Here is a 14369-nt window from a genome sequence, read left to right as displayed (position 1 = left end):
TTCCTCACATCTGACTTCCCAAATTTCAAACCCTCGACAAGCTAAAGTGACGATGCTATCAAACCAATCTTTCCAACTCAAACTTTCTCAGATATTTGCCTATCCCAACTGTCACTTGAAAGAGTCAAATGTGAGAAATAGTGCACTAATAAACTTGTGACCTCGCTTGAAAAACACAGGCTTTTCACAACTTGACCCAACTCAATAGCTAACACCTTTTAATAGATTCCCTCCAAACCATTTTCGGATAGAAGCCAATCCCCCAAGAAAATGGAAAAAGACTAGGAAAAACATATAAAAAACCCCAAATAGGCATCACATCACACGCAGAGCAGTATATCACACATAGAGGAGTATATCACATGTAACAACCTTTCACCCACATTAATTCAGATACAGCTATTCTGACTTTAAAATGGGCTTATAAAAAAAAATCACAGCCATTGTGTGCACGATCAACTGTATGTAATGTTCGTATTACTAACATTTCTTGATACAACATTTCGTGATATAATAGTACCATTTTAGAACCAAAATAACTGCAGGTAATTAACTCACCCACGAGATTGGTCAAATTGTGACACCTCAATTTCCATTCCCAATTATCACCTAGATCAAATTCCATAACTGGCATCCTGGGTTTCCTCGCCTCCTGAATCGAACAACTCTTTTAACCCTCCATGCCCAGGGATATTTATATAGGAGTAATAATTTCTATTACAAATCCTCAAAAGAAAAAATTAAAAGGGCCATTTAGGTTTATCCCGGTTCTTCCTCTGTATCCTCTTTAATTAGCATGGCGTTTACCATACACAACCTGGCTAAGAGAAGCATCTAGAATGTGTTTCTGGCAATACTATTGCTCTGTGGAGGAATGGCTCTGTTGGTACTCATTTATATGATGTTGGCCTGTTATGCCTCTCTCCATGAAAACAGTCATGGGGATACAAATGATGGGAACACAAGTAGCAGTAAGGGTGGGCATGGGCTGTCCAAATCTGATATTCAGAAGCTCCCCACAGCAGTCTGTAGCAATACCCACAAGAAAAGGGATGGAGATGATGAGAAGAAGGATTGTGATGAACTGTGTAGCAGTGGGGATTTGGAGTATACTGTGTGTTTGGAACAGTTTAAGGATGGAGATAAATATTTGTTGATGCCCTCCTGTGAACACTGCTTCCATCTCGATTGTGCAGATGCATGGCTGTCCAAGCACCCCATCTGTCCTGTTTGTAGGCGCAGCACCCTTCCCAAACATGAGGAACATCAAGAACAAAAACCTAATAACTCTGATCATATTCCTGAGAGCATAGTCATTGATATGCCTTCTTAGATTTGAGTTGTTAAATGGGTAGCCTTCTCTTAGACAGTAAGTTGGAAGCATATTCTTTATATTCTACTCTTCTGCCATGTAATTCTAGTTATTTGTACTGTTAGCTATTCTTTCTTCTACATTGTTTTTTCTGAGCGGTGGTCTTGATACTGATTTTAAATATCTCATTTGGTCTCATTCCATGAATGTGAGTATGATTTATTAGTCTTCTATAGGTGACTGAATGGTTCTTAGGTCCAAACAGATGTGATTTAGAACATATAATGATGGTTAAGTAGAGCAATTTTTTAGATGAAAACAATTGAATGGATTACTGTATTTTTCTCATTTATAAGTGGGTCTCTGGGAGGACATTTAGTCCATGAAAATCATTTAAGGGTCAAATTCGATTCAAAAGGATTTGATTCTTCTTAGATAACATAATTAAAACACATAACATAATCTTTAATAACTCAATCAATTTTTCTGTCAACTCTCTAATTTTATGGGTTCTAGGCAGATATGTCTGTTTATTGGTTTTAGGCTACTAGGTCTGGAGTCTGGTATGGCAGAAGAATGTATTATGGAATGTAGAAGCTCAATGTTATTGAAGAAAGGAATGTGATATTGAGGTCTATGAATGAATGGTCTAATGGCATCTGGTTCAGAATTAGAAGTTCCATACAGAGCATTGGATTGTTGTTGTAACTAATAAGCCTTTTAGTATAGACTTTTGGAGGTTTAGGGTTTATGGAATCTGACTTCATCCTAGTAATTGGCCACTGAACTTTGATTAAGTATATTTCTCAGCTAGTCTAGTAATTTGCTCCTTACTGCAATATACACACAATTTATCCTAAGAAAATTGTTAAGAAGGCATAAAAAGCTAACAGTAGATTGAAATGTAAAGTCGGTATTTTGTTTATATCAGTGTTTTACATTATGATCCATTGGAGTTCTAATGAAAAGGATGATGTAAATAGAAAACATATTTTATTTTATTTTTTTTAAGTTATGTGTTATCCATTGAAATGGACTGTAAAAACATCATAAAATATTAGCAACTTAGAATTGCAAGGCATATAATAAATTTCATGGAATCGTACAACTTTCCAAAGGACAATATTCAAAAAGAACTGATGACAACCTTTCTGACATGGAACTACAAGTAGTGTTGGAAGTGAAGTCCAATGGACTCCTTCTCTTTACCGCCAAAAAATCTTGGCTCTTCAACTTCTATTTGTAAGCTCTTTAAGAGATAGTTGCATATCATTTTGTGTAATGAATTTTGGAGTTGCTTGCAGCTATGTGTGTACAAACCAGACTTGGTTATTAATATATTGATTTCCCTGCTTTAAGTTTGGACGTAGGCAGTTGCTGAACCATGATAACTTTATGTGTCTCATTTGTCTATGTTGTGAATTCATAAAAAAAAAATTCTGCTCTTCTAATTCATTTCTAAATCCTAACAATTTGTATCAGAGCGAGGTAAGATCACTGTTAAGATTTCAGTGGTTGAAATTTCGGAATCATGGAAGAAGCGAAGATAGAGAAGTTCTCTGGTCAGAGATTCGGTTTATGGAAGGTGCAGATAGAATCTTTGCTAATAAAGCAAGACCTTTCACTTGCGCTCGAAGGGAAAGCAAAGAAGCCAACTGCAATGGTTGATGAAGAAAGGGAAAAATTAGAGAAGAAGGCAAGAGTGACAATTTTTCTCTCGTTGTCCAACAATGTTCTCTTCAATGTCATGGGTGAAGCAACATCAAAAGATGTATGGGGTAGACTCACAGCCATGTATGAAATGGTGTCAAGTGCCAATAAAGTGTTTATCATGAAGCGGTTGTACAAGTGTAAGATGAAGGAAGGTTGCACTATGGCAAGTCACATCAAGCAACTTTGGTGGGGATGACACAAGATGATGAGAGAAAAGCTGTTATTTTATTATGCTCTTTGCCAAGCAGTTGGGATGGCATTGTAACAGTAGTTAGCACATCAATATGTGGTAAAAATAAGTTGGTTTTTAATGATGTAGTAGCTACTCTTCTCAACGAGGATTTGAGAAGAAAGAATGATGAACCTTCAGTCGGTGAAGCCTTAACGGTGGTAAGCACCGAAAATAGAGGTAGAAGCCATAATAGAGGCATAAATAATTATCATAGACGTTCAAAATCAGCAAGGAGATCGAAGTCTAGAAACAGAAATGGTGATTGTTAGTTTTGTGGCAAAGCCGGTCATGTAAAGAAGGATTGTAGAAAATTCAAAAGGGCACAAGAGAGGGTGCGGGACAGCGAAGCAAATACAGTCTATGATAAAGATGATAGTGTACTAATCCTTTCAACAACCGACACTACTCCGGATTCATGGGTGCCTCCCATCATGCTACCTCATGTCTTGAAGCATTCATTAACTACCATGAAGGTCATTTTGGAAATGTTTTCTTAGGAGATAACAAATCTTGTGAAATTACAGGCAAAGGTGATGTATTGCTGCCATTAGAAGGTGGTAAACCATGGCTACTCAAAGATGTTCGCCATGTCCCAAAAATGAAGTGGAATTTGATATAAGTTGGATAGCTCTTTGATCAAGGTCTTAATGTAAGTTTTCTTTCGGATACATGGAAGGTAACTCATGGTACCATGCTGATTGCAAATGGTAATAAAGTGGGTAGTCTATACATATTTAAGACTCATGGTGAAGTGGGAGCTGCAATGGTGATTGAGGACAACAAAGCGGATCTTTGGCATCAAAGACTTGGGCATATTAGCAAGAAAGGACTCCATGTTATGCACACAATAAATCAGCTTCCGGACCTCAAACATGTTGACTTAGCCTTTTGTGAACATTGTCTTTATGGCAAACAAAAGAGAGTCAGGCTTCTGAAAGGTGGGCTTGACACAAAGACAACACCGCTAAAGCTTGTATACATGGATGTTTTTGGGCGTACCGAGGTAACCTCCATTGGAGGAGCTAACTATTTTGTCACCTTTCTTGATGATTGTACAAGAAAAGTATGGATATATATGCTTTCTAAGAAATCTGAAGTTTTTTCAAAATTTAAAATTTTCAAGGCTTTATTTGAAAATCAGATTGGGCATAAGATTAAGTGTTTACAAACAAATAATGGTGGAGAATTTTGTTCACATGAATTTGATGAATTTTGTGTTGATAATGGGATTAGAAGAATTAAGGTTGTTCCTTTCACTCCTCAAGAAAACGGTGCAGCCGAGAGGATGAATAGGACAATTCTTGAAAAGGAATGATGTATGTTGTCAAATGCAGGTTTACGCAAGGAATTTTGGGCAGAAGCTTGTAACATGGCAGTGTATTTCATCAACTGAAGTCCCTCATCTAAATTGGATTTTGGTATTCCAAAAGAGGAATGGAAAGGGAAGAGGATTTCATACTCGCATCTTCATGTATTTCGATGTGAAGCCTTCTCGCATGTACCCAAGGAGAAATGAACCAAATTGGATCCAAAGTCGTTGAAATGTATTTTCGTGGGGTATGGTGAAGAGCAATTTGGTTTCAAATTGTGGGATCCGGTTCACAGAAAGATTGTTCATAGCAGGGATGTAATTTTTCATGACACTTCTTTTCCCGCGCTACAAGGTTCCAATAAATCAGAAAAAGAGTATGTCCCTATGTCTCTATTTCAAAATTCTGGTACTAGTGCTCTGCCTTGGATCTTTCATCCAGTGGGAGCCCCTATGTCATCTACCACAGTTGAATATAATTCTTAGACTGAGAATGATGAAGAAGAAATCATTTATCATGATTGCTCATTACCCTTTGAAACAACACACCGTAACATAGGGGGATTGGAGACCATATTACACCCAACACGAGCTTGCAAGAAGACTATGGGAGAGAGTTGGCTTAACAAAGGTGTGCCACGGTCTACACAGTGCCACGAAATAACTCATCGCACTGCCAACCCACACCACGCAGGCCCTCACTCCACGGGCTCACCACCCCTCTCTCTCCCGTGTTCACAAACCTGCACGGGCTTAGTGCCACCACCGCGTGCCTTCGCTGCCAACGGTGATGTGGTAGACTCCTCGTGTGGACCCAGCTACCTGCACACTCACCAAACATATGCCGTGGAAAGTGTTTTTGCGGGTTCATCCTCCCGTGACCTTCCTGCACCCAATGTCGATAAGAATCCACAGGCCGATGATTGCCCTACAGACAGAGAAATTAATAGGGAAATTAACAGTGGGCGTCACTTATTAAATAGGAGTAATATCGATTTGCAAAGAACACATAAATTGAATGTTTCCACTACACCACCAGAGAGTCGATTGAGAAAATCTACCAGATAGAGGAGACCTCCTGCAAAGTTCTCTGACTATGACTTATTATTTTGTGAAGAAGTTGAGCCTACTTTGCTAATTTATGATCAAACAGAGCCTGCAACATACAAAGAATCTTGTAAAATTACAGATTGTGATAACTGGCATGCTGCAATGTGCAAAGAAATAGATGCACTATTGTGAAATCAGACATGGGATATGGTGCCACTTCTGCCTGACAGAAAGGCATTAAGAAATAAGTGGGTGTATAAATTAAAAGATGAAGAGGGTGGTCGCAAAAGATTTCAAGCAAGACTAGTTGTCAAGGGATATGCTCAGCAGAAAGATCTTGATTTTAAAGAAATTTTCTCGCTAGTAGTCAAAATGGCTACCTTCCAAGCAGTATTGGGATTGGTTGCAGCTTGAGATCTTGAGCTTGAACAGTTGGATGTGAAGACGACATTTCTCCATGACGATCTTGATGAGGAACTGTTTATGCATCAGCCTAAAGGATTTATTAAAAAGGGTCAGGAACACCTCTACTGCAGATTGAAACATAGTTTGTATGGGCTTAAGCAAGCCCCCCGCCAGTGGTATCTTTAATTTGATAAATTCATGATTGATCACAAGTTTACTCGCAACGAGTCTAATCCTTGTATCTATTTTAAAAAGATTCCCAATGGCGATTTTTTCTTACTTCTTCTTTATGTGGATGATATGCTATTGGTTGATACAAGCATGAAGATTGTGAATGAGCTTAAAACTCACTAAGCAAATGAATTTGCCATGAAAGATTTAGGGGCAGCAAAGAAAATTCTAGGGATGACTATTTTTTGAGATAGGAAAAAGAGAGAACTCAAACTATCTCAGCAAGGCTACATTAAAGAAGTATTGGACAAATTTTGTATGGTGGATGCTAAGTCTGTTTGCGTACCCTTAGCCTCTCATTTTCAGTTATCCTCTCAATTGTGTCCAAAAATACAAGAAGATAAGGAGTTCATGGACAAAATTCCATATAAATATGCAGCTGGCAGTCTTATGTATTCTATGGTGTCTACTCATCCAGACATTGCTCATGTCGTGGGAGTGGTGAGAAGATTTATGGCTAATCCGAACAAATCACATTGGGAGGCGGTCAAGTATATTTTGTGGTATCTCAAGGGTACTTCTTATTTTTGCTTATGGTTTGGGAAGAAGAAGGGAATTTTGCAAGGGTTTACTGATTCTGATTTTGCTGGAGATTTAGACAAAAGAAAGTCTACTTTAGGTTATTCTTTCACATTTGATGGGGCAGTGATTAGTTGGGCTTCTAAATTACAACATACAATTGGGCTTCTAAATTACAACATCAGTGAGTTGGGTTTGAAGCAATCAGATTTTGCTTTGTTTTGTGATAATAGCAGTGCCATCTTTATGACTAAACATCAGACATCTCAGCCTCAGTCAAAACGTGTTGATGTTCACAGTCATTATGTTCGCCATATGGTCGAAGACGGCAAGTTTCATGTAGATAAAATTCATACCGACAAGAATCCAGCTGATGTGCTCACTAAAGTTGTTAAGTGGGAGAAGTTCGATTTCTGCCAAGCTTCTCTCAGCCTTTCCAATAACTGATAGCAGGACTGAGTGGGGTAATCTACTTGTTGCAGCAGTTCGTTGGCCTTCAGTGGGAGATTGTTGGAAGTGAAGTCCAATGGAATCCTTCCCTTTACCGCCAAAAACTCTTGGCTCTTCAACTTCTATCTGTAAGCTCTTTAAGAACTGGTTACATATCATTTTGTGTAATGAATTCTAGAGCTTCTTGCAGTTGTTTGTGTACAAACCAGACTTGGTTATTAATATATTGATTCCCCTGCTTTAAGTGTGGACGTAGGCAATTGCTGAACCACGATAAATTTGTGTCTCATTTGTCTATGTTGTGAATTCATAATTCTATTTTTCTGCTCTTCTAATTCATTTCTAAATCCTAACAAGTAGAAAGCCTCAAATCCCTGGCTTACAGGTGGTGGGATGATGTGAATGAATTGGATTCTTACAAATTTAGAAGTCAATTTTAGAGCCACCTTACAATTTTCTACTCTCTTTCTCTTGACATTCATTGGTCTATGCGAGATACATATCAGATGTGTTCTCATAATTCCCATGAATTGGTAATTATCATCTAATGTGAAGTAATCTCAAAGTACGCATTTTCCCTTGACTACAATGCAATGTATACATATGTACATGGGAATTGAGGACTTGGCATGGAGCAAACATCAACAACAAATTAGAAAGGTAAGTTTTGCCATGACTACAATGCAATGTATACATATGTACCTGGGAATTGGTAAGTTGGCATGGAGCAAACATAAGCAACAAATTAGAAGGGTAATTTGTCTAATTTACAAAACTAGGGGAGAGGATTCAGTAGTTGAACACCCTAACTTCGTACTTCTCAAAATCTTATATGAAAATTTCAAATCACTCCCAGTTTTTTACAGCAACTTACTTGGCAAATCCCCTACTTATAACTAAGGTTTCAAGGCCACATCATCAAATATGATGCCAAATTAGCATGTTTTCTGTCAAGGTGTCCAAAACAACCCAAAAAAAAGGTGAGACCAATTGCGGTGCATAAGGGCCCCCATACTTGTGTAGTTGATGTGCCATCATATGATCAGTTGCTTTTTACAACTAAGGGTACATTTTATTCAATTATTGGTATTAAAGTCACAACTATTGGTGCAATGTTGTCAAAAAATGAACATCAAATCAGAAGTATGGGTATTAAATCAACAACTACTATCACTACAATTGTAATGTGCTCAACTATTGGGTTCTCTCCCCTTGATGTAAAATGGATAAAAATTATTACAGGTCATTAAATCAGATCGATTTTATGTCAGCTATGTTGATGTTAATTCCAGGGGAAAATCATTATCGTCTAGCGTGAAGTACACTAGACGATAATGATTTTGCCTTGTGGTGGAATAAACATGATGTATGGGAAATTGAAATGGAGTGAAGGTCTAAATTTGATGGCAATGGTTATATCTAACAATTTTAAAATTGTAGAGATTTTGAATAACTATCAAAATTTCTATAAGAAGTATTTAATAAATGTTTATATTTGATTTTATTTATAATAAGACGTGTTTTAATGTTTGAAGAGTAATTTATATGATAATTATAATAAAAAATATTTAATAGATAATAGAAATTATTAAATTTACATTTTGGATAGGATGAGAAAAACCAACAAACTAAAAATGATTACTTGTTAGAACATGAAAAAATGACTGTAACATAGAAAAATAATTCAAATGATTAAAAAGTTTTTTTTAGACATAATGGAATCATATAAATATTAGTATGTTCTTATTTAGCTCATTACAATATTATCAATGAGTTTATATTCAAACTAGAAGTTGACCTTGGTTAATCATTTAGTCCATCATATACTATCAACAGTATCAGTTATGCTCAACACATTATTTTTAACTTTCTAATTGTTTAATTGTTTAACTATAATTTTCAAATAGATTATTTTTTCATAAATTTATTAAGTGTTTTGTTGTTTTTTTTAAAATTAATGAAAAAATGGAAGCATGATGGGAGACTTGAACAAGCCAACCACCAAATTTTTTAAAAATAAAAATTGATATACCATGATCATATGAAAAAAAGCATTTTTTTTATTAACAATAGTTTTCAAATCAACTAAAATAGTTCTTAAATAAAGTAAAATAACTCTTTATTTGACTACTACAAAAAATTTAAACTATTAAAACACAATTGTAATATTTTTTTTTTAAAATTGTTATTATAAACCAATTCTTAAATAAATATAAAAATAGACAACTAAATTTGAAACTTGGATAATAGTTTTATGATCATTCCAATGGTTGGGGAGCCAATTCTTTCCATTATTAATTATTGACCAATCGACTAAGTGATAGCATCTAATCTTAATCAAAGGTGAAAGATGTGTAGGGCATTTCTTAAACCCCAAAAAACGTAAGCCAATGGCAAATGATTTTTTAATATAGTGGGTGGGTCCAAATCATCCCACACTATAGGGGAATTTGTGTTGGATAAGTTTGAGGATTCTCATCAAACTTACAAAGGCTTTAGAAAGAAAAATAAAAATTTCATCAAGATTAACAATCATTCTTTAAATAACAGATCACTCAAGTTGTGTAACTACAATACCCTTTGTTCCAACATACATTATTTCAAGCATCATCCACATGTAGGTGATGTTCAAATCAATTCCCAAATGGAGATCTTAGTTAGGGTAACACAAATCTACTAAAAAAGATCACACTCCTTACCAACATGTTGTGACAGACAATGGGGGTGGAGGAAGAAAAAGTTGAGGAAGAACATTTGTATCGTGTATATTATTATGAGTTTCATATGTGTGACCAACAATATTATAATGGGGTTGTTGTGATACTTGTTGAATAAGACTACTAATTTGAGTGAGTTGTTTTGCATAGTTTAAGCAGTAATTGAGAGGTCTAGGTGGGTTCTTAACACTTTGGACAACACTCACTAGATTAGGTTGGGGTTTGGGATTCCTGTAATACTAATAGCCAATTTATTTTGAGGTTGAGGAAGATCAACAATAGTTATAAGTTTTATGTGCGTATTACCAAAAAAAAAAATTGTGTACTAAACTTCAATTTGGCTCTTTGTTTACTAAATCTTCATCTTTAGATGATAGAGAATTTTAAATAGTGGTAGTAATATCATCCTCTGGCACCAAAATATCCACATGAATAGAACCAAATTTGAAATAGGGACAAGCATGATTCTTCAATGCTTCATCTATAGAAGATATTTCATTTAAGTGAATAGGAGGTAAAGCATTATTAAGGGAAGTCTTAATGGTATCATCCTTGCACTAAATTAACCTTGTGGATAAGACAAATTTTGAAAGAGGAACAAGCATGATTCATTAATGCTTCATCTCTAGAAGGGAGAGCATTGACAAAGGTGCTAGTGTTATCTTCTTTCTCCAAAAGTTCCTTATAGGTAAGAGAAATTCTAGGAGAGGGATGTAGTGCCATAATAATAGCTAAGAAAATATCACATCCATTCAATGTATTCATTCTCAAACTTATTTAACCAACTAAGAACATAGTGAGCTATTTAAAGAAATAAATTTATTTATAAACTATAACATATGTGGATTTGGATTTTGGGTCACAGTAGAACCTGTTTTATTTTAATAAAAAACATATGCAATTAATCAACCAATCAAGTGATATGGGAAAAAAATTATATAATTAAGAAATATGAAGTTCTAATCCAAGTGTGTAAGAAATAAATTTCAAAAACCATTGAATCATAGAATGTTATGGAAGTAAATCAAATCTATGTCTTAATTTCAAAAGTTGCGAAAAATTAAGGCAAGTTGAGCTCACCAAAATGATATGCATGGAAATGATATCCTAGGCCTATGGATGCAAAACAAGATCTAAAACTTTGTTACATGACATTGGAACATGAATAGGTGTAGCTAGAGTCCTAATAGGAAAGTTGAAAACTTGGTTTTTGTTCCATTCCTACAATAGAATTGAGATTATGAAATGTGTGTACAAGTTATAGGTTTAATAATAGAAAAATGATGATTTTCAACAGTAATAATAAATTATGAAACAAAAAACCAACACAAGGCAAATCTGGAAATAAGACACATAAATATACTTAGAAATACAAATTGTGCTTGAAAGTTCTAGTTTGGTGTGTATGGCAAAATGTGTTGAACACATGTTGCTTTCTCTAGTCTAAGGTTTTTGGCCTATTCAAAATCTAGAATTATTTTTCACTATCTACTCTACTCATCTATAAAACTTTCTACTATCAGATTGGAATGGACTAAAGAAAAAAAAAAAAAAAGGAAAAAATAGGGGCTTACACAACTCAAACGGCCTGTTGCTTTTTTTAGTTTTTAAATTTGACAATATGATCATTCATGCTATTTCTTACCTTCAATTTAAAATGAGTTAATTATGGGGCCCTACTATTCTAAGGGTAGTGGTGGGCCCCTACTATTCTATGGCATTGTACATTATTTACAAAGTTTTCCATATTTTCTTTGTTGTTTTCAAATTTCGAACATGAGGCCTAATCCTTGAACTAATTTTCCATAAGATAGTAGATCCCGTTTTTCATGTTTACTTATCTAGATTAAACCTTTCATTTGCAAAATAAATTTCATCTCATATTTCCAACTGGCATAATTAGAACCCTCTAACTTTTCACTGACCACAATATTCGAAATCTCAGAAGCAGCCATGGCTAGAAGAGACACAAACACAGAGGGTTGAAAATGAAGCCTCTTCCAACACATGCACAATAAAAAAATTTATATTATTATGCCTTGAGGTTGACCATCTTATGATCCAAACAAACAAGTACTTTTCAATTTTTGTGAATTACAAAATTTAAGAGAGTGTTTATCACTCTTCAACAAGATTTGTCAAATATGACAATTTTATCTTCTACTCTCTTCATAATTTGTCAAACATGACAATTTCATCTTCCACTTTCCTCATAAATTTGATTAAACACTTCATACTATGATGCCTCTCCACATACGGCACTCATGGACACCTCCTCTTGGCAGCTTAATAAACCCCTGCAATAGCAACAGTTTCTACATACAGCATCCTTTTGTTTACTTATAGCAAGGCTTACCTGCAGATTTTCCTCTGCAATCTATGATTTGAAAATCTCATAGAGCAGAGCTGGCTGATATAAACTCTTTTCTTATTGCTTCGTTTGAAACTCAGTCTTCTTTGCACAGTAAAACTAACAACATACAGCTCCCTGACAAACTCACTTGTAGGCTGGTGCTCACCAATCTTAACTTCACTGATCTGCCACGTAACAACTGCAGCAAGAGAGGAAGGAAAAAAACTGCTCACAAAAACTACAAAAGGATTTAATCATAGCAAACGAACCCTTTCAACCTCAAGGATTGTACCTGAATCTGAAGTTACCAACTTTTTACCATGGCTCTGATACCATGAAAAAAGACAGAAACACGGAGACAAACCAAAGACAGCAGAATACTTCACATATTGAAATGCTAAAATCCTAGGCTAATATATTGTAATTATAGACAAAATATACAATAAATGCTAATTGCATTTCAATAAGAATTAGGTTAGTTATTTATAGCGGACAAGGGAGAGAAGGTTTGAAGCTGCGTGGACACCAAAAGATGACTGCACATGAATTGCAGGGATAACTAATGGCATGATAACTAATTTATTTTAAAACTTCTCCTGGTCTGTGCCAACAATGGCATGATAACTAAATTATTTTAACACCACCTATGTTTCCATTGAAAAACAAAAACAGGAAATATAATCTGAACATTATAGATCACCAACATTAGGGTTTATAAGCCATAATACTAAATAAGTAAAACTCAACATAACGGAATACTCCTTCAAACCACCTGCATAGTAATATATCATATACCTATCACCGAGGGAGTAGAGTTAAACTCTACAGGTCGTTGATGGCCTTGGCTTCAGCCCCATACCTATAAGTGCAGCCAAATATGCAGATAGATATGCATCAGGTGTAGACAAAGAAGAAAAGGAAGCAAAACTCCATGTAAATTATTACAAGATAATAAAATATATTAAAAAAAAATCAAGTCCATCATTAGATCTGTTAAACTGGAGAAGGAACAAGAGAAAACAGGTCATTGTTTAGTTGAAGGCCACACTCCTCCAAACTGCTGCATCTAAACCCCCCTACAGTCACCTGTCATCAAACTTGATGAGTAATCTATGAATAAAAGGGAGTATAGATAGCGTGAAAACCATCAACACAGTTTAGAAAAGGTAGGATAGCATGAAAACCATAAACCAATATTGCAAGCATTAGAATCGCTTTAGGGCAACTAGTAGAAAAATAAAATATGTTACCTGACCTTGACTTATTGAGAGTAGGGTTTTGAATTCTAAAGCAAATTAGACCTCACCAAAAGAATTTGATGAGGAGTGAAATATTCTTGCAGTGGGAACGGTGTAATGTAGAACTTTTGATGGTTAATGGAGATCACACACCTGAAAATTCGCAGCAATTGAACAAATTACTAAGCTAATCTTAGAATTTCAGAGATGCAGATCGGTCCAGGTGGACAGAGCCGTACATGACCAGATTTGTTGGACAAGTCGAATCTTTCTGACTGTAAATATATATGGGGTGAGATTTATGTGTACACCATTGCGGACGACGAGAGATCCAAATTCGTAAACCATTCACATTTGGTAGGTGTACCGTGTACATTGATATGAACATATGTAGAAAATCATGTACGACAATCTCTGCATGTCTCTGCAATGTCTTCAAAACAAGATACATGTGATCTCAACTTTCGTACCATGTAATAAGTTTTTCTGAGTTGAGAAGCTACAAAATAACCTTAAATTGTTTGGGAGAAATAAGTTCTTATTTTTTTGTTAGATTAAAGCGGAATTGAATATGATCCAAACTAAGAAAATAAGGGAAGATCTTAAAAAGAGAATTGATGCTTTGATAAACATAGGGGAAGAGCAGGAGTAGCCGTCATATGGTAAACGGTATATCAGATTTTGAATTATTTTTTTGGGTTGTCTTTGTATGTGACTTAACTTCTTAAAGCTATTGATTTGGCTTATGGGTAGTAACGATGCACGATATGGAATCAGTTATGCGCACAAAGGTCAAAAAGTACACATTTCAAAGTGTCCCCTGATACCTAACTAAAGATC

General features: G+C 35.3%; 1 protein-coding gene across 1 annotated transcript; it reads left to right on the top strand.

Annotated features, from left to right (window-relative positions):
• Positions 1-874: 874 nt before the first annotated feature.
• Positions 875-1333, top strand: LOC131875778 (RING-H2 finger protein ATL39-like). The gene has a single exon (XM_059220451.1). The coding sequence runs from the start codon at positions 875-877 to the stop codon at positions 1331-1333; it is 459 nt and encodes a 152-aa protein (XP_059076434.1).
• The last annotated feature ends 13036 nt before the right edge of the window (positions 1334-14369 follow it).

The sequence above is a fragment of the Cryptomeria japonica genome, chromosome 5 (assembly GCF_030272615.1).
Source record: "Cryptomeria japonica chromosome 5, Sugi_1.0, whole genome shotgun sequence".
NCBI lineage: Eukaryota > Viridiplantae > Streptophyta > Pinopsida > Cupressales > Cupressaceae > Cryptomeria > Cryptomeria japonica.
This window is presented reverse-complemented; position numbering and strand designations above follow the sequence as displayed.